We start from the raw sequence: 26,853 nt of genomic DNA, 5'->3' as shown, positions 1-26,853 counted from the left end.
ATGTTTGTGCAAACCGAATAGTATATCCCCAGACGGATAAAACTGAATTTCAAGAAACTGGAGAATTTAGGTGTGATCAATTACAGAAAACCACAGAGCAGCGACTTGTCAGAGCAGGAAGGGCCCACAGCCACCATCAGGCTCTCCTTTAGGCCTCTTGATTTCCCACTCCCATATTGATACAAAAGACAGAAAAATTGCTCTTTATTTTAACTGCCTACAGTGTGTTCTGTGTGATTCTTAGCCACTACCTCTATCAATTGGCTACTCAAATTTATAATACAGGTTTGTGAAATCTCTGGAAAAAGCAGAGTCCCAGATGTTCTTGTGGGAGGGAAGACCCTTAACTGACATCCTAGAGATTTCTTTTTAGTAGTGTCAGTCACAACCCTTAGGATTTGGGTCTAGAAAAACTGATCATTTTATATTTTGCCCAGTGTAGGGAATAGGATTGAAGTAAGAAAATGAAATGGGCTTCCGAGGTGGCCCAGTGGTAAAGAATGCACCTGCCAACATAGGAGATGTGGGTTCGATCCCTGGGTCTGAAGATCCCCTGGAGTTGGAAATGGCAACCCACTCCAGAATTCTTGCCTGGAAAATCCCATGGACAAAGGAGCCTGGCAGGCTACAGCCCATGGGGTCACAAAAAGTCAGACGTGACTTAGTAACTGAACAACAAAAACAAGAAGAAAATGAGAGATTGGGATTTTTTTCCCTCATATTTGAGAAAAAAATTTTCTTGCTTTTAGTAATATCTTTTCTTGATCCTCTATTTATTAACCATGTTCATCAAGTATCAGTAGTATTATATGACTTACATAGAACACAGACCAGTGATTTAAAATCAGAGTTCATAACCCAGGAGAGTGAATACTTTGATTTTGCAAGACCTCTGAGATTATAAAATACTGTTAAAGAGCATTGTGAAATAATTGATAGGAAGTTAACCTTAGTAAACCCAAGTGTGAAATAGAGGAGGGCAGGAGTTCTTACCCCAGAGTTCAAGGTGTGCTAGGCAAGAGACACAGTACATTTTTCTGAAGACAAGTGTTCAACTTTTATTAGATTCTTTAAAAGATAAGCTGTTGCTTTAGGGGTAGTCACTAAATCAGACTATACTTAAGAACAGGAAGAGGATCACTGAAAGGAAAATGGATACACAATACTTTATTTAAAATATGTGGCAAACATTTGAAATTAACACTGACTTTCCCTGTATTTATAGGTAGGGTGATAGCTACTTTCACATGTTCAGGAGAAAAGGAAGTAAATTTGGCTGTTCAGGATGCAAAGGCTGCCTTTAAAATATGGAGTCAAAAATCTGGCATGGAGCGTTGCCGAATCCTTTTGGAGGCTGCCAGGATAATAAGGGTATGTTTTAATTTAATCTCTTCCAGAAAAGTCCTCTTGCATTGCTCTGTGATTTTTTTGTGTGTGTGATGATTTGCAGTTAGACTGGTGCATTATTAAGTGATACCTTTTTGATGAGATCCAAAAACATTTCCATATGCTCACTTTGATATGTACAACAAGCTTTCCTTCAGTGATTTCTTTCTGGCTCTAGGCTCCTTGTGAAATCTCCCTGGGCAGGCTTTCTTTTCCTTCTTTGTTGTAATGATAATGTATCCTTTGTAGCTTGTCTCCTTTTCTTTTTAACTATATGTTTACTCTTTCCTCTGATGACTCTGAAGTTGACTTTTCTTTTTCAGGTTAATTTTCTGCCTTAGTTGCCTAGAAGATTTCATAGATTCATTCCTGTTTCCCTCTTATGAAATAAAGTTTAGCTTTTTACAGTCTTAAAAGGCAAAAGTACTAGATTGTCTTTACAGAAAATTAGAGGATTCAGAGGATATACACCAAAATATAAATCAGGGATATCTCTCAGTGTAGGACTGTGATGACTTTTTTCCTTATTAGTGTGTTATGTCAGAAACTGGGGGTCTGAGAGTTACCCTTTTTGCAAGGTTATATGGGTATTCTGACAAGAAACATAAAGTTTTCTGGATTAGAGAGAGAGTTTATTACTCACAGCAAAATACTTTAGTACTAGTTTTCTGAGCCCCAGTCCCCATGGGGTGATGCAGTAAGAGCTAGATGTTATCCTGTTGCATACAGTGGGTTGCACTGTAGGAGAGGAACCCCAAAATTAAGAGACTCAACTTATAAGGGGCACATCTGCCCATTCTCTCCTTTGGTGAAAGGTTACTTGTTAAGGTTAATGAGATGTTACTCACTGAGCAGATCTCCAAGGTTAAGGGGAAAGGTATCACTAGATTTATTACCCTGGAATGTAAGCAGAAGTCTCCAAGAACTGGAAGTAGAGAGCTTTTTATCTCCACATCTTTTCAGAGACCTCCGTCTTTAGGGAGATGCTGTCATTGCCTTCCAAGGCCTTTGCTTTTCAGTCAGCTTGCCGGTGGCCTTTGCTGAAAGCCTACACCATGCAGTAATGTCAAAATATTCCTGGAGAATTTTCTCCCAACAAGGTGTTTTCTTTTATCAAAATTTATTTTTAATTTGGTAGATTAAAAGTTGTAACTCAAAGCTGATAATTTATTATTCTAACTTGCCTCTCACTTTTGCTTGTGCATAAGCATTTGGTTTGTTTTACCTTCTTAAGAACTGGCTCTTTTATTATTATAAAATTATTTTTAAAATCCTGAGTAGTACCTATTTTTTTTTTGCTCTGAAATCGACTGTCTAATGTTAATTTTCTTTTTCTTTAAACTCTTCATTCCGTTTTCTTTAATATTTTATATAATTTTTTACAGTCAAAAATATATTACTGTCTTTCTCGAAAGCTCTTGTCTGATGATCATGGCCTGAATCTACCTTTGCTGTTGTTGTTTTTGTTCAGTTACTGAGTCCTGTTTGACTTTTTGCAATCCCATGGACTTTAGCTCTCCAGGCTTCTCTGTCCGTGGGATTTCCCAGGCAAGAATTCTAGAGTGGGTTGCCATTTCCTTCTCAAGGGGACCTTCCAGACTGATGATCAAACCTGCGCCTCCTGCATTGGCATTCAGATTCTTTAGCCCTGAAACACCAGGGAAGCCCTGGATCCACCTTTACCTGAAATTATTCTATGACTGAACAGATCCCACCCCCTGACCACAACCTACAGTTTAGCCCCTGGTTGTTTTCTTTCAGTGATTTTTGAATTTAATCATGATCTATAGTTCCTTGCCCTTTCCATTTTTAAACTACGCACAATTATCTTCTATAAGATAAAAATATTTATATTTACTCACATTTTTAACATAACTAGTGTTCTTCATCCCTTTGGGAAGGCCCAGATTTCTATGTTACCATTTTTATTTCTGCTTGAAGAAATTTCCTTAGCATGTTTCATGTGCAGGTTTGCTAGAGATGTTCTTTTAGCTTTTGTATGTCTGAAGTCTTTATTTCACTTTCATTATTCCTTTATTTATATTAGTTTTACACTTTTTACTTATCTGTTTTTGGCTGTGCTGTCTTCGCTGCTGTGTGGGCTTTCTGGAGCTGCTGCAGGCAGGGGCTGCCCTCTAGTTGCAGTGTGCAGGCTTCTCATTGCCGTGGTTGCCTGTGTTGCAAATCACGGGCTCTAGGGCTTGCAGGCTTCAGTCGTTGCTGTCGTTAGGGCTCAGTACTCGAAGCCTGTGGGCTCTGGAGTGGCGCATGGGCTTAGTTGCCCCGAGGCATATGGAATCTTCCTGGACCAGGGATCAAAGCCATATCCCCTGAACTGCAGGCAGATCCTTTACCACTGGACCACCAGGGATGTCCTTGCTTTCATTTTCAAAAAGAGTTCTAGATAAATAATTCTAGATTGACAGTTTTTTCTTTCAGTGCTTTAAAGATGTTGCATTGCTGTCTTCTGACTTGTTTTGTTTCAGAAGAGAAGTCTGCTGTCATTCTTATTTTTGCTCCCTTCTATTAAATATTTGTTATCTCTCTGGCTGCTTTTAAGATTTTCTTCTTGTCATCAGTTTTAAACAAGTTCATTGTCTTTTGATGCAGTTTTCTTTATATTTCTTTTGTTTGGAGTTTCTCTTGAATTTGTACATATATAGTTACATTTGGAAAAATTATGGCTATTATTTCTTTAGATATTTCTTCTGCCCCCACTCTTCTATTTCCTCTTCTTCAGAGCCTCCAATTACATATACCTTGGGCTACTTGAAACTGTTCTACAGCTCACTAATGATCTGTTCATTTTTTTCCGCAGTTTTTTCTCTCTGTGTTTCATTTTGGGTAATTTGCATTGTTACACGTAAAGTTCACCTACCTTTTCATCCATAGTATCTGATCTGCTGTTAATCCCGTCTGGTGTATTTTTCATCTCTAGACGTGCAACGTGAGTCTTTTTTGTTGTTGTTCCATGTTGCTCCTTAACATGTTCATGTTTTCCTCTACTTTCCTGAACACATGGAATATAGTCATAATAACTTTTAATATCCCCCTCTACTAATTGTGACATCTACCAGCTCTGGATCTCTTTCTATTGGTTGACTTTTTCCTCCTCTTTAGGTGTTATATAACTTTCCTGTTTTGGATGACTGGTTTTTTTCCTCCTGGTTAAATGTTATATAACTTTCCTATCTTTTGCCTGTCTAGTAATTTGTTATCACTAAACATTGTGATTTTTATGTGTTGGATGCTGAATATTCTTGTACTTTAAAACATTAATGAGCTTTGTTCTGGGACACAGTGAAGTTACTTGGAATTAGTTTGATCCTTGCAAGACTTGTTCCTGTTCTTTGTTAGGTGTGATCAGAACAGCTTATTTTCCCCCACTATTGAATACCCTTCTGAATACCTAGCTTGATGCTCTGTGTACTAGTGAGGTTTTTCTTAACATGACTGGTGGGAACATGAATTGTTCATGCCCCTGTGTGAGTTCTGGGGATTTTTTTTTTTTTTCCTTTTCACCTTCTTGGTTAGTTTTTTCCTAGCCTTGGGTAGGGTCCTCACACTGACCAGTTCTCAGATGAAGACTTAAGGGGGATCTCTGGGATTCTTCTGTGCAGCTCTCTTCTCTCCTATCCCTAGAATGCATACTGTAGCCATCACATAGTCCTTGAATGCCCAACCTGTTTCCTTAACTCAGGGTATCTGTTGGGTCCCACCTAAGGCCCTCTTACTGGCTCTCTGATAGAGACTTTTTCCAGGAAGCAGGCAAGAACATATGTAGGGCCCACCTCATTTGTTTCCTTCTCTCAGGGATCACTGTCCTGAGCTGTCCAATGTCCAGTGTCTGAAAATTGTTGTTTTGTAAAAATTGTTGTTTTGTGTATTTTATCTGGTATTTTTAGTTGCTTGAGGATGGAGCCTAAATCTGATCCGTATTACTCTATCTTAGCTGGAAGCCTATGGACTCCTAGTGAAATGAACAGTTTTTGGTATGTGTTAGTTACACATACCATTGTATGTGATGGTTTCAAAAAAAAGGGAAAAAAGTTTCCCTTTTCACTTTGAATTTTTTGATGCTTTTTATCAAATTATAAAGATCTTAATGGTAGGCGCCAATCATTTCTAAGTTGGAGCCTCCTTAGGAAAGTCGCTGTCATTTGGCTTTAAAAGGAGAGAGAAATGTATTTTAAAACTATAATGTATTTTACCACTATTTACACATAGAAAAGAGTGCGTGTGTAGCTTATGTACTTGCCTTCAGCCGTTCTTTTGCTCAGCTCTGCCTCTTGAAGCAAGCAGGGGCTCAGGCTTATTAGAGTTGAATGGGCATGTCTTTGCTCATGCTGTTCTCTTATAAAAAAGCTAGACACTTAATGCTTGCTTGGCGGTTTGAAATGAAGGAGGGGGATGGGGCTTTTCTTCTTCCCTTTCATCCAGTGGACCCGTGGTCAGGTCACAAGAGAAGCGGGGCGGCCAAGAGAGGGATAGGGGTAGATATGAAGCACATGCTTCCCAAGAGATGCTCATCGCAGTGCGTTGTCATGGTGGACAGTTTTGTTTTATGGTGGCTCTTGGAGCTAGTAGGGGCAGGAAGCTTACATTGTTTTCCCCTTTCCCTTCTGCCCTCCTTATCCCAGGAGGGCAAAGGAATCCCATTTCCCTGAATGCAGTATTAAGTGTTAGAGATTCCCTTGGACTGCTTGATAGTTTTCATCAGTGTCTTTTTTATGATCCTTGTAAGGAGAAGGCAATGGCACCCTACTCCAGTACTCTTGCCTGGAGACTCCCATGGACAGAGGAGCCTGGTAGGCTGCAGTCCATGGGGTCGATAAGAGTCGGACACGACTGAGCGACTTCACTTTCACTTTTCACTTTCATGTGTTGGAGAAGGAAATGGCAACTCCCTCCAATGTTCCTGCCTGGACAATCCCAGGGACGGGGGAGCCTGGTGGGCTGCCGTCTATGGCGTCGCACAGAGTCGGACGTGACTGAAGTGAGTTAGCAGCAGTAGCAGCAGCAAGGTATGTCAAAAGGCCCCATAATGGCTTTTTAGAAATAACCTTTTGCATGAGGATAGAGGATGCTGGAATAAGACAAGAAAAATTTCAAAAGACCAGCCAATAGATTGAATTTTCTCTTTGAGTTGAAACCTTGAAATAGTCCTCAAAACTAATTGCCTGTCCATTCTTTACCCAAAAAAAAAAATCTTAATGAAACTTCCTTTCTTAGTAAATATTCCAAGGCTTTTCAGCAGTAGTCATAGATTAATTCTTGTCTGTTCATGCTTGTATTAATGTGGAAGACAACAGCATTTCATTTTTGTCAGTTTAATATTTCTTCATGTGTTTGAAGTGTAACATACTGATTTCATCAGTGTGTTTATGCTGATTAGTGAACTGGTGCCTACTTCCTCTTTAGGGACTAGTTCCCTGCCTTTTGAAAATGTGTTTTACATTGATCATACTCAACACATCAAGAAGTGGGATGATTCACACCTGGTTAAAGAACTGTTCAGTCAGTTCAGTTCAGTTCAGTCGCTCAGTCGTGTGTGACTCTTTGCGACCCCATGAATTGCAGCATGCCAGGCCTCCCTGTCCATCACCAACTCCCGGAGTTCACTCAGACTCACGTCCATCGAGTCAGTGATGCCATCCAGCCGTCTCATCCTCTGTCGTCCCCTTCTCCTGCCCACAATCCCTCTCAGCATCAGAGTCTTTTCCAGTGAGTCAACTCTTTGCATGAGGTGGCCAAAGTATTAAGAGTTTCAAGAGTACAAAGAGTTTCAGCTTTAGCATCATTCCTTCCAAAGAACACCCAGGGCTGATCTCCTTCAGAATGGACTGGTTGGATCTCCTCACAGTCTAAAGGACTCTCAAGAGTCTTCTCCAGCACCACAGTTCAAAAGCATCAATTCTTCGGCACTCAGCCTTCTTCACAGTCCAACTCTCACATCCATACATGACCACTGGCAAAACCATAGCCTTGACTAGACGGACCTTTGTTGGCAAAGTAATGTCTCTGCTTTTGAATATGCTATCTAGGTTGGTCATAACTTTCCTTCCAAGGAGTAAGTGTCTTTTAATTCAAGAACTGTTACATCAGAACTAATGGCTGTTGTCTTCCTAAGTACCCTCTTTCTAGTATCAGTAACTGGGAAAAATTAATTAATTGTTAAAAAATTGTTTTGGTGAGTATAGAATCAGGAAAGAGAAGGTAAATTGTTGGTTTGAAAGGCAGTTTAATTTAGACTATATTTGGATGTAAACAAATCATCCTTTCTGAAGAAACATGTCTATTCAGTAATTGCAGAATTTTGTTTAGCACTTACTAACTTCCTTTTTAAGAAGTGAGCTCCTTGAAGGAAGAGACTGGATCTGTCCTTTTTCTTAGTAAAGAGTGTGAAATGATTGTCTAGCTCCACTTCACTTGGTTGTTGTTCTGGGGTTTTCTCCTGTTACTTCATCTGGAACATGTTTCTCTACTGTCTCCTCTATCTAACTCTCTGTGTTTGTGGTCTCCATCCTGTAGGCCGCAGGGGAGTTATTCCTCTTGTTCCTGGTATCTGCTGCCTCATGGATGAGGCTGGTTTAGAGGCTTTTGCAGGCCTCCTGGAGGGAGGGGCTGGTTCCTGCCTACTGGTATGTGGGTCTGGGTCTTAGCCCTCTGGTGGGCAGGGCCATGTCAAGCGATGAGTCTAGACGTGGCTTTAGTCTTTAAGAAGACTTTAGGCAGCCTGTCTGCTGGTGGATGGGGCTGTGTTTCCGCCCTGTTGGTTGTTTGGCCCGAGGCATCCCAGCACTGGGGCCTGTAGGCTGTTGGGGGAGCCAGGTCTTGGTGCCAAAATATCAGCCTTCAGGAGAGCTCATGCCAGTGAGTATTCTGTGGTTCCTCTGCCACTGATGTCCTTGTCCTCACTGTAAACCAAAGCCAGCCACCCTCTGCCTTCTCAGGACACACTCAGAGACCAGCAGGTAGGTCTGACCCAGGCTCCTATGGAGTCACTTGCTGCTTTTTCCTGGGGTTCTGGTGTGCATGAGATCTTCTGTGCATCCTCCAAGAGTGAAGTTTTTATCTCTTCCACTCCTGTGGAGTCCCTATAATTAAGACCCGCTGGTCTTCAAAGCCAAATGCTCTGGGGGCTCCTCCTCCTGATGCCAGTATTCCAGGCTGGGGTGCCTGATGTGGGGCTCAGAACTCTCACTCCTGTGGAAGAACCTCTGCAATATAATTATCTTCCAATTTGTGGGTCACCTACCTGGTGAGTGTGGGATTTGACTAGATTAGCAGTGTACCGCCCCGCACCATCTTGTTGACTTCTTCTTTGTCTTTGGATGCAGAATAGCTTTTTTGGGAGGTTCTGGTCTTTCTTGTTGATGGCTGTTCAGCAGTTAGTTGTGATTTTGGTGTTTTGATGAAAGGAGCTGAGCTCAAGTCCTACTCTGTCATCTTTTCTGGAATCCAACAAATGTGGAATGAACGAATCAAAGCACTTCATACCTCCAGTCTTTGTAGAAATAGACCATGTCCAATTATCATGATCAAAGTGCCGTTTCCTGTATTTCATCCTTCCGTGCTTTCTGAGATCTGTACTTGGTAGCTCTTGTGTTAGACACTTGTGTTAATTTCTGTTAATTTCATTTTGCTTCTGGTCAGCCATACTGATTGTCAGTTTTAGTAAGAGATGCATCTTTCTTGTCAATTGTTCAATTCATGTTTTATGTACAGATTTTGACCACAGTGTTTTTTTTTTAATGAAAATCAGATCTGTAATAGCAAATACCTATTTCTTACATATTCAGATTTTCTAAATAATTTTATTTATTTTTGGCTGTGCTACGTCTTTGTTGCCATGAGGACTTTGCTCTAGTTGCGGCGAGCAGGGGCTACTCTGCGTTGCAGCATGCCGTCTTCTTATTTCAGTGGCTTCTCTTGTTGCAGAGCGTGGGCTCTAGAGCACATGGGCTTCAGTAGTTGTGGCACATGGACACAGTAGTTCCAGCTCCCCAGCTCTAGACCATAGGTCAATAGTTGTGGCTCATAGGCTTAGTTGCTTCATGTGGCATCTTCCCAGATCAGGGATCGAACCTGTGTCTAGGAGACACAGATTGGTGCCAAAGTAATTGCAGTTTTGCATTGTTGAACTTTGCCATTTGATCCTGGATTACGTTCTTAAATGTGGTTATGTTACACATCATTTTAATGCACATTTCTCTTTTTTTTGCTAATGACTTGTTGCTTGCTGTTTATTTTGTATTTATTTTAGACTATAGAAATGATGTTAGACAAAAAGCAAATTCGAATGACTTTTTTATTAGCATTCAAAATAGGTCATAAGGAAGTGCAGACAGCTTGCAACAATGTGTTTGGCCCAGGAACTGCTAATGAATATACAGTGCAGCAGTGGTTCAAGAGGTTTTGCAAAGGAGATGAGAGTCTTGAGGATGAGGAACATAGTGGCCGGCCATCAGAAGTTGACAGTGACCAATTAAGAGCCATTATCGAAGCTGATCCTCTTACAACTACATGAGAAATTGCACAAGAACTCAGAGTTGATCATTCTATGATCATTTGGCGTTTGAAGCAAATTGGAAAGGTGAAAACACTTGATGAGTGGGTGCCTCATGAGCTAACCAAAAATTTTAAAAATCATCGTTTTGGAGTATTGTCCTCCCATATTCTGTGCAACAACAAACCATTTCTTGATCAGGACATGATATGTAATGAAAAGTGGATTTTATATGACAACCAGCAACAACCAGCACAGTGGTTGGACCAAGAAGAAGCTCCAGAGCACTTCCCAAAGCCAAATTTGCACCAAAAAAAGGTCATGGTCATTGTTAGGTGGTCTGCTGCTGGTCTGATCCACTATAGCTTTCTAAATCCTGGCAAAACCATTACATCTGAGAAGTATGCACAGCAAGCTGATGAGATACACTGAAAACTTCAATGCCTGCAGCCAGTACTGGTCAACAGAAAGGGCCCAGTTCTCCACAACAATGCCCGACTGCACATTGTACAACCAAAAGTTGTACAAGCTTTACAAATTGAGAGGATTGGGCTACAAAGTTTTGCTTCATCTGCCATATTCCACCCGACCTCTTGCCAACTGACGACCACTTCTTCAAGCATCTTGACAACTGTTTGCAGGGAAAATGCTTTCATAACCAGCAGGAAGCAGAAAATGCTTTCCAGGAGTTTGTTGAATCCTGAAGCATGAATTTTTATGCTATAAGAATAAACAAACTTATTTCTTGTTGGCAAAAATGTGTTGATTGTCATAGTTCCTATTTTGATTTAAAAAAATGTATTTGAGCCTAGTTACAATGATTTAAAATGCACAGTCCAAAATTGCAATACTTTTGTAGCAACCACTGAGCCACCAGGGAAACCCCCATATTCAAGTTTTTCATCTCCTTTGGGGACATTATTTATTTTTTCAGGTCTGATTTCCAAGATCTTTTTGTTCGTTTTTGGCCATCTGTAGTACGTTTAAGTTGTGTAAACCACATCTGGAAACAGAATTTGAAAAGACAATTGATGAGTAATGAGCATTAGAAAATAATTATCTTGTGATTTTGGCATGCTGCATTTCTTTGGGTGAATTAAACCCATTTGTGTTGATGTGTATCTGGCTGTTTTGTACAGTTCTCCTAAGGACTCTTTGTTCTTACTGTATACATGCAGTGTGTTAGTCACTCAGTCTTGTCTGACTTTTTGCGACCCCATGGACTGCAGTCCTCCAGGCTCCTCTGTCCATGGAATTCTCCAGGCAAGAATACTGGAGTGGGTTTCCGTTCACTTCTCCAGGGGATCTTCCTGACCCAGGGATCGAACTCGGGTGTCCTGTGTTGCAGGCAGATTCTTTACTGTCTGAGCCACCAGGAAAACCTGATGCACAAATATCTGTACATATTTGGTGCATGTGTACATATATAATATTTCTCAGAACAGTCCTTTTCTAACTAATCTTGGAATGAGGTGTTGGTCTTGTATCTGTGACAGTTACTTGATGGGGAGGACAGGGTGCTGTTTAGCAACAACTTTCATCTCTTCCAGATGTCCAGCCATTCCTTTCTTTTGGAAGTTCAAGCTGTTTCTGTTTTGAAAAATTAGGCAATGTATTCTGTTTTGATTGTTGAATATGTTGAGGTGTATGGTGATTTGTCTTCAGTCTAGTTCTCTGCTTTGCCCAAAGGAACGGAGGGATGAAATTGCCACTATGGAGACTATCAACAATGGGAAGTCCATCTTTGAGGCCCGCTGGGACATTGACACTTCCTGGCAGTGCCTGGAGTACTATGCAGGCTTGGCGGGATCCATGGCTGGTAAGCCCACACCTCGCCTTCTGTGACCAGCTTATAGGAAGCAGGGGAGCAGAGCCTAGTGGAGTAGGGTACAGGTTTTGGAATTAAGACAGACCTGAGTTAAAATCTTGGACTTAACACTCTCTACTTGGGTGTCACTGAGAATTACTTATCTTTATTTAAACGGGAGATCGTCCCTATCTTATTGGTTATTAGAGGGATTAGATGAGATGATGTATTGGGTTGTAGTTTTTCCATAACATTGTATGGAAAAATCTGAATAAACTTTTTGCCCAGCCCAGTATATAAAGCCCCTAACCTTGTAGCTGAGGCATAGACAAGGTTGTGCAAAAACCAGTTCTTACAAGACTCAGTGAGTGCATCATATTTATTAGTTTTACTTACTCAGCAAAAAATTTTCTTTTACTGTCTAGGAAGTGTCCAACAGTTCACATGTTGGCTGGGTTGGCCAGGCCCAGGAGGTCAGTGGGGGTGAGAAGGCTGAGGTTCAGGGTCCTGGGACTGTTTAGCTGCCAAGCCTCTCCCCATTTCTGTTCCATTTCCTGTGAGTTATGTGGTGGATGCTTGGTAAATTTTTAGAGGATTATATTGAGTTGAATGAACGTTAGCTTGAAGGATAATAAGGATTCTTTATGTGGAGAGAACATGCAGAAGCAATGTACGAATAACTAGAATGAACAAAAGACCAGAGCCCAGTGGCTGGGGGTGGGTGGTCTGGCTGGAGTCCAGAGTGAGTCCAGGCACTGGCGGACTCTTGGGGCAGGCGGCCTACACTGTTCTCTACCCTCTCTGTCCTCTTAGGCGAACACATCCAGCTCCCGGGTGGATCCTTTGGTTACACCAGAAGGGAACCACTAGGGGTGTGTGTTGGAATAGGAGCGTGGAACTACCCCTTTCAGATCGCCTGCTGGAAGTCGGCTCCAGCTCTGGCTTGTGGTAAGTATGGATTATTCTTCCGCCTGGGAGCTACCCTTTCTCCCTGGCATGATTTCACCCCTGCCCTGCCCCCTAGGGAGCTTTGAGATTATACATTATTCCCATTTTTATTTATTTTTGTTTGTGGGAAGGAAGAAAGTTAATTTTGGTCTTGGAGATTTTATTATTATTATTATTACTGTCAAATGAATTAGATTTGTGCACTTGAAAGTTCTCTTCCTTTATGGACAAGAATTCTGAGCATTCGTTTCTGTGTAGCAGGTAGCACTTGGGAATTTCACTTCATTTAGGAAGCAGAAGACAAACTTAATTTGTGTCTTAAGAGAAATGAAAGGCAAGGTTTCCATTAGAGAAGCGTTGGTTGATTAATAAAAAGATTTCTTGCACTATTTAAAGCGAAGAATCTGTGGGAAAAGAAGACATTATGTCTTAGAAAAAACTCTCAGGTTAAAAGAGTCTAGTATTAAGACATTGTATTGAAATGCAGCTTTTTTCTTGTTGCTGCCTCATGTTCGTTTTGCCCATTTCTCTGTGATAGAGGAGAAATATAATTAAGTTACTAGCCTTGCAGACTCGCATCAAATTAATTAACCTTTCTTATCTTCAGTTTCAGCTTTTATAAAATGGGTCTAATCATACCTACTTCATACTGCTGTTGCAAATGTTAAATGAGGTTAATATATGTAAAAAGCTGTAGATACATAAGGCATTACTGGTTGAGACATTGCAAGTGTGTGGCTTGGTCTGTTTCATGAGAGAAACTAAGGAGGGAAGAACAAGATAAGTTTACTTATTAATAATAATTTTTGGCCTAGCATTTGATGGGGAACAGGAAACAATTAGAGTTGTTTTTTTTTAATTTTTAATTTTATATTGCGTATAGCTGATTAACAATGTTGTGACAGTTTCAGGTGAACAGTGAAGGGACTCAGCCAATCACATATACATGTATCCATTCTACCCCAAACTCCCCTCCCATCCAGGCTGCCATATAGCATTGAGTAGAGTTCTGTGTGCTCTGCAGTAGGTTCTTGTTGGTTATCAGTTTGAAATACAGCAGTGTGTACATGTTGATCCCAAACTCCCTAACTATCCCTGCCCTCCATCCTTCCCCACTGGCAACCATAAGTTAGTTTTCTAAGTCTGTGAGTCTGTATCTGTTATTTTATAAATAAGTTCATTTGTATCATTTCTTTTTAGATTCTGCATATAAGGGATGTCATACAGTGTTTCTCAACTGGAGTTGTTCTTGATGTGTCCTCCTTGTCCTGTCTTCAGAGGATCTTCAGTCTTAAAAAATCTTTCTGTATTTTTGTCTTGGTAATGCAGGTAACGCCATGGTCTTTAAACCTTCACCCTTCACGCCCGTGTCCGTGTTGCTGCTGGCTGAAATCTATACTGAGGCTGGAGTCCCTCCTGGGCTGTTCAACGTGGTGCAGGGAGGGGCTGCCACAGGCCAGTTCCTGTGTCAGCATCGTGATGTGGCCAAAGTCTCCTTCACTGGAAGCGTGCCCACCGGCTCAAAGGTGAGAGTGAAACAGTAGGGGCATCTGGTTATGACATCTCGGTGTGGCTCTGTCAGGCCTCCCCAGAGCGTGTGGTGGAGGCTTAGCCTCTGATTTTACCTAGCTTGTATTGGCAGGGAGGCTGTACAGATTACTGGGCCAAGGTCTGAAGTGTACTTGAGAAGTGTGAAGGAGTAGTTAGAGCAGCTCGGTGTGTTAGGCCCGCTGGGGACGGGAGTCGTCTTCTGCCTGTGTCTGGGAGGTCAGACCCTGGGCTGCCACTCGTATCCTTCAGTGACTTACCTCATCTGTAGCTGCCGCCTCTGAATAAAGGGTGTTTTCCCAGTTTGTTCAGATTCATCGATTTGACCTTAATTTGTGCTCTGAGTTCTGTCAGCCTGGAACACAGTTAGAGCAATACAAAAGAATTTCTGCCCATGACAGATGAATTGACAGGTTGTCTTAAATGAACTCCCTCTTAAGAATATGCAATTCTGTAGATTCTCTTCAGTGTTCTGGAAAAGACTATTTCAAGTAGACTAAGGACAGAGTATATTGAGAACAAGGCTGCAGGTCACACGTAGTTCAACATGACTTTTCAGGGTCACGGTCGAGTTAACCTATAACATGTAATCTCATTGGTGTTAAACTTCTCGATGCTTTTGTTCTTGTTCTGTAAGATCATGGAGATGTCTGCTAAAGGAATCAAACCTGTCACCCTGGAACTCGGAGGCAAGTCTCCACTTATCATCTTCTCAGACTGTGACATGAAGAATGCTGTGAAGGGGGCGCTGATGGCCAACTTCCTTACTCAAGGCGAGGTGTGTACCTGACCCTGAAAGAGGTTTAGAGGGAGTCTTCACTTTTCATGTCACAGCATGTTTTTTTTTTTTTTTTTTTTTTTGAAGGATAATTGCTTTACAGAATTCTGTTGTTTTCTGTCAAACCTCAACATGCATCAGCCATAGGTATACACATATCCCCTCCCTTTTGAACCTCCCACAGCTTGTTTTAAAGCTTGTTATTTTGAAATAATTTCAGACTTACAGAAAAGTTGCACAGATAATACAAAGAATTCTCATATACCTTTGAACCAGGTTCTTCAATGTTAACATTTTATCACATTTACCATTCTGTCTGTCTTTTCATGGGTTTCCCTGATGGTTCAGACAATAAAGAATCTGCCTGCAATACAGGAGACCTGGGTTCAATCCCTGGATCAGGAAGACCCCCTGGACAAGGGAATGGCAACCCACTCCAGTATTCTTTCGGAGAATGCCATGGCAGAGGATCTTTGTGGGCTACAGTCCCTGGGGTTGCAAAGAGTTGGACACGACTGAGCAGCTAACACTTTGACTTTTCACTTACTGTCTGTGCATGCATATGCATGTTACTGTATTTTTCTGAACTGTTTGAAAGTTGCAGACAGAAGATCCGTAACCTCTCCATTCATATGTGTATTTCTCAAAAAAAGTGAAAGTGAAGTCGCTCAGTCGTGTCCAGTTCTTTGCGACCCCATGGACTGTAGCCTACCAGGCTCCTCCGTCCATGGGATTTTCCAGGCAAGAGTACTGGAGTGGGCTGCCATTTCCTTTTCCAGAGGATCTTCCCAACCCAGGGATCGAACCTGGGTCTCCTGCATGGCAAACAGATGCTTTACCACTCTGAGCCACCAGGGAAGCCTATTGCCTTCTCTTAAATAAGCACAATGGTTAGTAGAATCCGTAACTTGGTGTTAATGTAGTACTGTTATCCAATCATAGCCCTTATTCAGATTTCTGCATTTGTTTGACTAATGTCCTTTTAGAAACAACTTCTTTTTTGCTGGCTCAAGATCTAATCCAGGAAGATGTGTTGCATTTACTTGTGGTGTCTCTTTAATCTCATTTAATCTGGAATAGTTCTAAAGTCATTCTGATCTTTCAGTACGTTGACATTTTAGAAGAACCAACCCATTTATTTTGTAAAATGTTCCTCATTTTGGGTCTGTTGAGTTGTTTTTTTTTTTTTTTAATTGGATTTAGTTTATGGATTTTTGGCAAAAAATGGTATTTTACAGTGGTGTCGCTGACTTTGATCACCCGCTTAAGGTAGGTCTTTATCTTGAAATTGCTGTTTTTTCCTCTGAGGTTAATGAGTGTCTTGTAGGAGATCAAGTGAGACTACCTTGTTCCTTATCAAACTTGGATCTGCTGGTTTTAGCACCCTTTGATGTCCCCTAGAACATCTTTTTCTGGTGGTCACCAAGTGGTGATTTTCCAATTCTGTTATTCCTTCTGCATTTATTTAGTTTACTGCCTATTGAAAGAAAGAACTTTTTCCCCATCTCCCTAGTTTGTTTTTCATTCATTTACTTTTATCAGCATGAACCCATGGATTCTTACCTCATTCTGTGAGTTACTATTACTATTTGTTTTGATGCTCAAATAATTGAAGATTCTGCTGGCGGGAGCCTCTTTCTATGGCTTTTTGATATGTCCCCATTATTCTTTGAGCACTGTTTTACTTCCTGGCATAGCAAGGTGTTCTAAACACATCTTGTGCTTTCTGTGGTGGAACTCTGGAATGAGCTATTTCTCTAAGAAAACTTGGTTCCATTTAATGGTAAACGGTTTTTAGAAATGAAGATCTGGGTGCCAGATGTACTTGTTTCTGCTGGAGTATTATCGCTTCTATGTCCTCTCAAGAGTCCAGAGCCAGGAAATACATATTGATATTTGGCATATGTGTATGTAAGCACACATATATCTATTTATATCTGTCTATATTAATAACTATAAGTTTATACAGATATTTCCCATCATTCCAGTGTTGCAAGGTTTATTTTAGCCTCCTCCCTTCCATGTTCATAATTTCCTTCTCTGATAGTGAAACATTTAGCATCCATTACTCACAATACATGTAATTGCTCAGTCCTAGAATATGTTTATAATAGTTTCAGATTTGCACTTGCATTACTGTGAAAAACAAACCTTCTGACTAGCTTGCAACCTTCTTTCTATAGTTCTTTTTGGTTTTAGCCTAAGGGTATATAGTTAAAATCTGTGTTCAGAAATTAATGGGTCAGTTCTTCTTTCACCACCCCCTTCAATATGGTTATGATATTCACTTTATTTTAAATTGAGATCTTATTTTTAAATTTATTATTTTATTTTTTTGGCTGCACCACACAGGATGTAGGATCTTACTTAGTTTCCTGACCAGAGATTGAACCTGGGGCCCAGCAGTGAAATGGGGTCCTAACCACTGGACCACCAGGGCATTCCTAATTATTTGTGATTTTAAAGACAAACATTGACTATGAAATGCTCTAGATTTTTATTAGACTCAGGATCTCAGTTCTTGATCTGTTTGTACTCTTCAATTCCTTCTACTCTTAACCTCAAAATATACAACCAAATTGAACACCTGAGGTGAGAAAATAGGAGAAGTCTTATGAGACATGTAGATCTATTAATTGCCTTAAGGAAATTTAAACAAAAACAAAGGCTTAACTTTTATTTCAAGGGGCAGAGAGTTTGTATGTAGGGTAGCATGCCTTCAATTACATGTGTGATCCTGTTCAGTATGGTGATAATTTTTTAGAAATGGAACTAACTTTTAAACACGGTATACTGTTTCTTTAATTTTTTTTTTTTTGGCTGCACAGGGTGTTAGCTGCTGCATGTGGGATCTAGTTCCCCAACCAGGGATGGAACCTGTGTCCCTGAATTGGGAGCACAGAGCCTTAGCCACTGGACCACCAGGAAGTCCCCTGTTTCTTTTAAATTTAAAGCTGCTGGATTTTTTTCCCTTTTCCTTTTTCCCCCCTTTGTGGTGTGCTCAGTCATGTCTGACTCTTTGTGACCGCATGGACTGTAGCCCACCAGGCTCCTCTGCCCTTGGGATTTCCCAGGCAAGAATACTGGAATGAGTTGCCATTTCTTCCTCCAGGGGATCTTCCTGACCCAGGGATTGAATCCATGTCTCCTGTGTCTCCTGCATTGCATACAGATTGTTTACTGCTGAGCCACTGGGGAAGCTTTTTACCCCTTACTTACATATAATTTGTGTCTGTTTTTTAGGTTTGTTGTAATGGTACAAGGGTATTTGTGCAAAAGGAAATTCTTGATCAATTTACAGAGGAAGTGGTGAAACAGACGCAAAGGATAAAAATTGGAGATCCCCTTCTGGAAGATACAAGGATGGGTCCCCTCATCAACCGACCACATCTGGAGCGAGTCCTTGGGTTTGTTAAAGTGGCAAAGGAGCAGGTAAGAAACAAGTAGAGATGCGATGAGATGAGGGGAAGGGTAATTCCTCCTGGGTTACTTGCTCTGCGCGCTTCCCTGTGGTCATGTCCATCTGGGAGCCGTATTCTGCACTGCACTTGCAGTAGAGTGACTAAGTGTCCATTCGTTCAGGACACAGGTAGCATTTCCAGAATGCATATTGAGGTTGTGTGTTTAACATAAAGTATGCATTCTTCCTTTCTTTTTTGGCAGGGTGCTAAAGTGTTATGTGGTGGAGACGTCTTTGTACCTGAAGACCCCAAATTAAAGGATGGGTATTACATGAGACCTTGTGTGTTAAGTATGTCCTCTTCTTGTTTGCTTTTAAACAGTTTGAATTAAATGTTAGACACAAAAAAAAATTTATAAACTGTACATATGGTGTAAGGCAAGGGTCGGAACTGTGTGTCGCCGCTACTCAGATGTGAGAAGTAGAAGTTCTCTGTTGCCATGGAAGCCTCCTGTTTGCCCCTCCTCTTCTTGGATGGTGTTATCAGTTACCTGGGACTTAACTAGGCACACACCTGTTGTTCTAGAACCAAAATGAAAATTCATGTTTGATTAAAACTTAAGTAGTGAATTTCTTTTCTCAAGCAACTTGGTAAAGAGTGTGTTTTACTTTGAACTTTTAGATCATCAATATAATAAAACCAATTTGTCAGACAGTATACTAATATTAAAACTTAACTGATATAATAATTGTTAGCATTTCCTTTCAGTCTGAACAGTCTCCGGGTTTCGACAGTCAAGTGTGTGGTCATCCTGCTGTTCTCATCCGTCTCCTCCCCTCCTGCCTGCGGGGGACACTGTTTTAGACGGTGGTGGTGTTAGTATCTACTGTAAAAATACTGCCAGTCTTCTTGGCTTTAAAAAACTATATATAGATGAAATAATGCAGTATAATTCCTTACACCTTATCTTGAAGATAGATTCAGCTGACTTTGTTCCTGAGGTTGATAGTGGTGCCACTTTTCAACACTTGGTATTTGACTTGATGCAGTTTAACCTTTAGCCCTTGCTAGAAAAGCAACTACTGAGGCTTAAAGGCTGTGCATTTAGCATCCATACCATGAACTAGCTTGTAGCTGTTAAAGAAGAAGGAAAACTTACATTATGTTTTTAAATAGCAAATATAGGTTAAGCAATAGTATATGTGGTATTATCCCAAATCTGAAAAACCAGATATGTGCATGGGACAAAGAAGGAGCAGAGAACATGCATCATAATATTGATAGTGGGTTTACTTCTCTAGATGCTTGGAGTAAAGGTGATTTTTGTTAAACTTCATGCATTGCTGAATATTACAGATTTTCTGTAGATTATGTTTGTTTATTTAGTTGAAGGATAATTGCTTTACAGTGTTGTGTTGGTTTCTGCTATACAGTGTGAATCAGCTATAAGTATAGATCCGTGCCTTCCCTCTTGAGCCTCCTTCCCACGCCCCCCACCCCACCCATCCTGGCCGGCTCACCTCCCTGTTACACAGCAGCTCCCCTCTCGCTGTCTGTTTACACATGGTGGGTCAACGCTGGTCTCCCAACTCGTCCCACCCTCTCCTTCCTGCCGACCCTCGCTCTGTGTCCGCAACTCTGTACGTAAAGATGCCTGCCTCTATTCTTGCCCTGCAAATAGGATCCTCAGTACCTTTTGTAGATTCCATAAATATGCATTAGTATATGATATTTGTTTTCCTCTTTCTGACTTACTTCACTCTGTGTAACAAGTTCTAGGTTGATCCCTCTCACTACAACAGACTTAAATTGAGAATGTGTATTTTGCAATTAGGAAAAAAACATTTTTTTAAGCTGTGAACCTATGTAAAGAACAGGGAGCTAACTGCCTCCACTTCATCCTAGTGATTCTGAAAGCCCAATTTGTGGTCCACAGTGTCAGTATCTTGGAAAACTGGTCGAGGCAGATTTCTGTCCTCTGCCCTAGACCCCCAAATGTAACTCTGAGGGGCTAGAACCTCAAGACCTGCGTTTTGGGAGAATGGATACATGTACATGTATGGTCGAGTCCTTTCGCTCTCCACCTGGAACTGCACAGCATCGTTAATCGGCTATACTCCAATACAAAATAAAAAGTTCAAAAGGGAAAGAAAGTTCTCGGTTTGTTTTTGTGCACATTAAAGTTTGAGACTGACTCCAGAGGCTCAATCTTTAGATTCATTTACTAGATTTGGGGCTGAAGTACAGTGCAGGGACCTCTCTTTTCTCACATATGAGCTGCTGCTTTATCCCCTCATCTCTTGACTCTGGTGTAGAGCATACTGCACACAGCGCCACACTCTGTTATCAGCCTGCATAAGACGAACTGTATTCTGGGACAGTTGGGTAATGAACTGTCATGAATCATTTACTATTCTGACTAACACTTTCCCTAAACATGGTATATGGACTAGCAGTTTTCAGAGATTTAGATCATAGTAAACTATCCTTGCAGAGAAGGCGATGGCACCCCACTCCAGTACTCTTGCCTGGAAAATCCCACGGATGGAGGAGCCTGGTAGGCTGCAGTCCATGGGGTTGCAAAGAGTTGCACACGAGTGAGCGACTTCACTTTCATTTCACTTTCAAACTATCCTTAATCACCACCTAAAATTATTAAATATACCTTTGTAGATAATTTCAGTGTCCCCAAAGTACACTGTTACATACAGAGGAACAAAGAGCTGTTTTTACTTTGTATATACAAGCTCTGATCTATCTCTGAGGAGATTTTGGAGTCCTCATCTTTATAGATATGTGAGTAGTTGGTTTTTAGCTTTGGCTGGTGTAAAGCTGGTATTTATAGTAGGGCTCTAAGGCTGTTTTCCTGCCTCAGCATTTACATATATCACACAGCCTTACGGACGCATATCTCACTCCTTGCAATGGTTGCCAGCGCTGAGATGAGCTGTTTCTCAGCCACAGTGAGATAAAAGCACCATTCTCTTGAAGGTCACTGGGGTTCACTGTTGCACATCTAAATATATGAGCTTCTTTAGGTATACATGTGTATTTTAAAAAGTCAAGTGTGAATTTAATCATTTTAGGGAGTTAATCACTTAAGTACATTTTCATATTAATTGAACACCCATTCAGTTATTTCTGTTTATGTTTGTACATTGTATTTTCTCTTTAAAAATACTGTTTCTCCTTCTACTATCACAGTTATTAAGAAAAAGTGAAAAAGTGTAAAAAATATTAATCTTGTATGACATTTTAACAGAAATTGGGATATATGTACAGTTTGTATTTTTTTCAGTGACTCTTCATCATAAGCATTTGCTTATTAAATTTTCTTCAAAAACATTACTTTTCGCGGCTTTATGGAAGTTCATCATTGGGGTGTGTTTTGTTCATATGACCATCCCATCGATTTTAGATGCCTTGCTTGTTGCTTCTCGTTTTCATTGTCACAGGAGTGTTGTGATGGAAGTCCTTGTACATATATCCTTGTCCACCTCATTACCTATGTCCTTGAAAAGTGAAAGTGTTAGTTGCTCAGTTGTGTCCGACTCTTTGAGACACCATGAACTGTAGCCCACCAGGCTCCTCTGTCCATGGAATTTTCCAGGCAAGAATACTGGCATGGGGAGCCATTCCCTTCTCCAGGGGACCATCCTGACCCAGGGATTAAACTCGGGTCTCCTGCAGGCAGATTCTTTACCATCTGAGCCATCAGGGAAGCCCTAACTATGTCTTTATGATGAATATAAAAAAAAGTAGATGTAGAATGAACACAAAGGCCATGACTCCTTAATATGCAGTGTTCATGATCATGCAGGAAGGATGCTCTGATTTATAATCACACTGGAAATGTTGCATTGAAATTTCTCTAAAGCTGTGTATTTCACTGTTTACTATGAACAAGGAATTTTAACATGCCAGCATGTTAAAAGGAATTCAGATAATTCCTTCACTGATGTTTGATTTTTAAAATAATGTTTGCAGCTAATTGCCGAGATGACATGACCTGTGTAAAAGAAGAAATCTTTGGACCAGTTATGTCCATTTTATCATTTGACACTGAAGCTGAGGTTCTGGAAAGAGCCAACGACACCACTTTTGGACTAGCTGCTGGTGTCTTCACCAGGTAGGTGGGGAAGGACACTCCACACAGCTTTGAAGGAAGGGGGCTGCTATGTCTCCTTAGATATTCATCTTATTCCTCCACTGGCGTTTGCCCTCGTTGCATTTGCATCAGCATGTTCTATCTGCTTCAGGTAGAGTCAGAAGATGCCAACGTAGCAGCACAGCCGGAACCCTACTGTTGAGTTTAAATTAAGCCATTAACTTTATTGATACATCCTATTCTTTTTTTTATTCATTCATTGAATAAGTATTTAAGTTTCTGATCTATGTAAAGCATTGTGTTAGGTCCCTATTAAAAAATACATGTCAAGGAATTTAGAAACCTGTAAGCATATAAATACTGGCAGTAGTTTTTAAAGACATGATTTTTAATAGCTTTATAGTAGTCCCTAAATTGGGATGCATTGTAACACATGTAGGCCTTCTAGTGTGTATTTAGGGTGCTGTTTCCAATTTTAACTATTGCAAGTAATGTGATTACTATCTTGGTACATAAACTTAAACCGCTGAAAAGCAAACAGTGATTTGGGAGTAAAATTCTTTGAAAATGATTGCAGATTGTTTGATTATATACAAACTCTGATTTGTCTTTGGCAATAGTAGGCAGTTTTCTAAGACTGCTTTACAATTGAGAATATGCTGTTTCTTTAGTTATATACAAGTTTGGGGTTTTTTTTGTAGTTTTGTGGTGAGGAACTTGGGGAGGAAGACCCAAGTCTCCCTTGAGGACCTGACGAGTTGAGTTGTGAAGGAAAGAACGAGGAGCTCCTTTTTGTTGTTGTTTCTAACAGACTTTGTTTTTTTAGAGCAGTTTTAGGTGCAATGCAAAATTGAGTGGAAAGTACAGAGATTTCCCAGTCTCTCCGCCCCAACATGTGCACAGCCTCCCCGTGATCGACATCGCCCACCAGAGTGGTACAGTTGTTAGAACTGATGAGCCTCCATGAACACGTCATTATCACCCAAAGACCATGGTTCACGTGAGGGCTCACTCTTGGTGTGCGTTCTGTGCATTTGCACACGTATAACGCGGACCCAGTGCTGTCGTGTCAAACAAAGCAGTCTCACTGTCCTAAAAGCCCTCTCTGAGGAGCTGCTTGTGTTGATGTGAGGAGAGAGTGGATTACGTCCTTCCTGCTACTTTGCCGCACCACCAAAATACAAAGGCCAGTTACAGAGGACGGTAACTCCTTTTTAAAAAAAAAAAGACAGCTTTGTTAGGATAATTCACCTACCAAATAATTCACTCATTTAAAGTATACAATTCAGTAGTTTTTAGTGTATTTATAGATTGTACAACCGTCATTATAATCTAACTTTAGAACATTTTTGTCATCCCAAGAACATTAACAGGTACTCTGCATTCTCCCTCCCCCCACCCATGGCAACCACTAATCTGCTTTCTGTCTTTATAGATTTGCATATTTTGAAAATTCTGCATAAATGAAATCGTACAGTACGTGACCTTTCATGACTAGCTTCTTTCACTTAGTTCATTTACTAGGTTCTTTTCAAAGTTCATTTACGTTGTAGTCTGTATCACTACTTTATTCCTTTCTGCTACTGTGTGTGTGAAAGTCGCTCAGTTATGTCTGACTCTTTGTGACCCAATGGACTGTAGCCCACCAAGCTTCTCTCTCCATGGGATTCTCCAGGCAAAAATACTGGAGTGGGTTGCCATGCCCTTCTCCAGGGGATCTTCCCAACCCAGGGATCGAATCCAGGTCTCCCACATTGCAGGCGGATTCTTTACCATCTGAGCCACCAGGGAAGCCCTTTTCTATACTGAGTAATATTCTGTTGTATGAATATATCACACTTTGTTTATTCATTCACAAATTGATAGACATTAGGGCTATTTCTACTTTTTGGCTGTTATGAATAGTGCTCCAATGAGCATTCATCTATGAGTTTTTGTGTGAAAATTTCTTTGTGTGCATGTTTCATTTTGCTTGGTATAAACCCAGGAGTAGAATTGCTGGATCATATGGAAACTCTCTGTTTAACTTTTTGAGGAAATGCCAAACTGTTTTCCAAAGTGGCAGCAGTACTTTACTTTCCCATCAGCAGTGTTTAAGGATTCCAGTTTCTCCACATCCTCACTAGCAACTGCTATTATCTGTTCTTTTGATTTTAGCCATCCTAGTGATGGCAACCCACTCCAGTGTTCTTGCCTGGAGAATCCCAGGGACGGCGGAGCCTGGTGGGCTGCCGTCTATGGGGTCACACAGAGTCAGACACGATTGAAGTGACTTAGCAGCAGCAGTGGATATGCAGCAGTGTCTTGTAGTTTTGATTTGCATTTCTGTGAGTTGCCTTCTTACTTTTCTGATAATCTCACTTGCGATACAAAATTGAAAAATTTTTATAGATCAAAATTATTCTATTTTTTTTAATCTGTTACTTTTGGTGTCTTGTCTAAGAAGGTTGTGTCTAATGGAAGGTCATGGAGATTTATTCCTGTATTCTTTGAAGAGTTTTATGGTTTTCAGTCTGATACTTTAGTTAAGTGATCCATGTGAGTTAATTTTTGTGCACTGTGTGAGAAGGGGCTGGCTCTTCATTCCTTTGCATGTGGACATCCGGTTGCTCCAGCATTGTTTGCTGAAAAGATTATTTTCCCCCATTGAATTGTTTTTAGCACCCTTGTTGCTGCTACATATTTTATAGATGCTTTTGGATGAGACTACAAAATTCAAATTCTTACCTATTTTGCCTGGATGGTATAAGATTTTAAAACACATTGTGAAGAAATAAGAATTTGTCAATGTTTTGAAACCCTTAGAAGTGACGGTCTCACTTTTCCTGTTAAAGTTGTAGCAAAAGAAACTACGACTAACCAATGCAATTTATTTCTTCATAGGGACATCCAGCGCGCCCACAGAGTGGTGGCGGAGCTCCAGGCTGGAATGTGCTTCATTAACAACTACAATGTCAGTCCAGTGGAGCTGCCGTTTGGTGGATATAAGAAGTCAGGTGAGGAGTTGGGAATTGTGAAAAATTCTTGTCTCTGGAAACACTGGTCATAACAGATCAGGTTCCTAAACTTGTATGTGTATCAGAATTACCAAAATGTATATGAATTCCTCGTCCTCCCCAGGCCCACTGTATCCATGAGAATGGAAGCCAAGCATCTTTATTTTTTCCAGAAGTTCTCCAGAAGGTTCTGATGTATAAGTTGGCTTGTGAACAGTAGCATTACTTTTTCCTCACAGTCGATAATTGCTGTAAGCATAAAACCACTCCGAGATGTCCTAAACATAGCAAGTTTATAGTAGTCTGTTAGGAGATTTGAGGCATCAGGAACATAGCCATTACTTTGAGGTTCTTTTCTTTGGCACTTGTTGCTAATTACACCAGTTTTGTGAAATGGGCTTCCCTGGTGGCTCAGATGGTAAAGAATCTGCCTGGAATGCAGGAGATCTGGGTTTAATCCTTAGGTCAGGAGGATCCCCTGGAGAAGGGAATGGCTATCACTCCAGTATTCTTGCCTGGAGAATTCCATGGACAGAGGAGCTTGGTGGGCTATAGTCCATGGGGAAGCTAAGAGTCGGACATGACTGAGCGACTAACACTGACTATATGAAAATCGGTTTGGACTTTGTAGACGTACCTTTCTAAGAGTCTGACCCCTAGTCTCTTGGCAGGTATTTATAGCCGTCGCAGTGTTGGCAAACACATAAATACCGACAAATAATGGTGAGATTGTGGGTGTTTATTTGACAGTTTTATTGGTATTGTGTTTGGTATCACCCTGGAATTCTCTACTCATACATCTCTAGATTCTTGTCCCTGTGGAATTACGCAGGGAAGGTGTCACACAGACTCAAATGCAGGGAAGGAATCAGGACTCTGTTTTGTTCATTCTTAACCCTCAGATTGTTTGGAATCTGTAGCTGTGGCCTCAGTGGGGCCTCTGCACCCAGCTCTCCCTTCCTAATCTGCATCTTTGCATCAGTGCCCATGGATAGTTCTACGTGAGATGAGAGGACAGAAAGCTGGCCTAACGTGCCTGGTGAGCTCCACGCTGAGAGGCTCTGAAAAGGAACAAAAGCTAGAGAAGGCCCTCCCGGCCTTTGAGTGTGTCGCCTTTGGAATGGTGCCCCCTGGAGACACGCAGTTTTGGAGGCTGGGCCTAGGCCTTAGGATGCAGAGCCTGCCTCAGCCTGGGGCAGGAGCACAAGGAAGGCTGTCCTTGTAGCACGCAGCCTCATCTACAAGTGATTGCGTGGTGTCTTGGCTTTGAGTAGCCTGAGGGCCTATAGGGTCCACTCCCCACATGAGTGGGCAGAGTCTAAATAGTTGGTGCTCCTAAAGATTCAATATAAGAGGAGGTTACTAAGTGTGT

At 41.0% G+C, this 26,853-nt stretch overlaps 1 protein-coding gene and 1 non-coding gene across 2 annotated transcripts in view; one reads left to right on the top strand and one right to left on the bottom strand.

Annotated features, from left to right (window-relative positions):
* ALDH9A1 (aldehyde dehydrogenase 9 family member A1) overlaps positions 1-26,853 on the top strand; it is a 28,885-nt gene that overhangs the window by 934 nt on the left and 1,098 nt on the right. Inside the window, exons 2-10 of the mRNA XM_005888646.2 lie at positions 1,226-1,371; positions 11,585-11,714; positions 12,516-12,650; positions 13,980-14,176; positions 14,836-14,976; positions 18,220-18,408; positions 18,640-18,727; positions 22,365-22,506; positions 25,369-25,481. Coding sequence (XP_005888708.1) covers positions 1,226-1,371; positions 11,585-11,714; positions 12,516-12,650; positions 13,980-14,176; positions 14,836-14,976; positions 18,220-18,408; positions 18,640-18,727; positions 22,365-22,506; positions 25,369-25,481 — 1,281 coding nt within the window. The remainder of the gene's footprint in view (positions 1-1,225; positions 1,372-11,584; positions 11,715-12,515; positions 12,651-13,979; positions 14,177-14,835; positions 14,977-18,219; positions 18,409-18,639; positions 18,728-22,364; positions 22,507-25,368; positions 25,482-26,853) is intronic.
* On the bottom strand, positions 15,762-15,834 carry TRNAG-GCC (transfer RNA glycine (anticodon GCC)). The gene has a single exon. It is a non-coding gene; the product is annotated as a tRNA-Gly (tRNA).

The sequence above is a fragment of the Bos mutus genome, chromosome 3 (assembly GCF_027580195.1).
Source record: "Bos mutus isolate GX-2022 chromosome 3, NWIPB_WYAK_1.1, whole genome shotgun sequence".
Taxonomy (NCBI): Eukaryota; Metazoa; Chordata; class Mammalia; order Artiodactyla; family Bovidae; genus Bos; species Bos mutus.
Note: the sequence above shows the minus strand (reverse complement) of the source record. Positions and strands in the feature narration are given on the sequence as shown.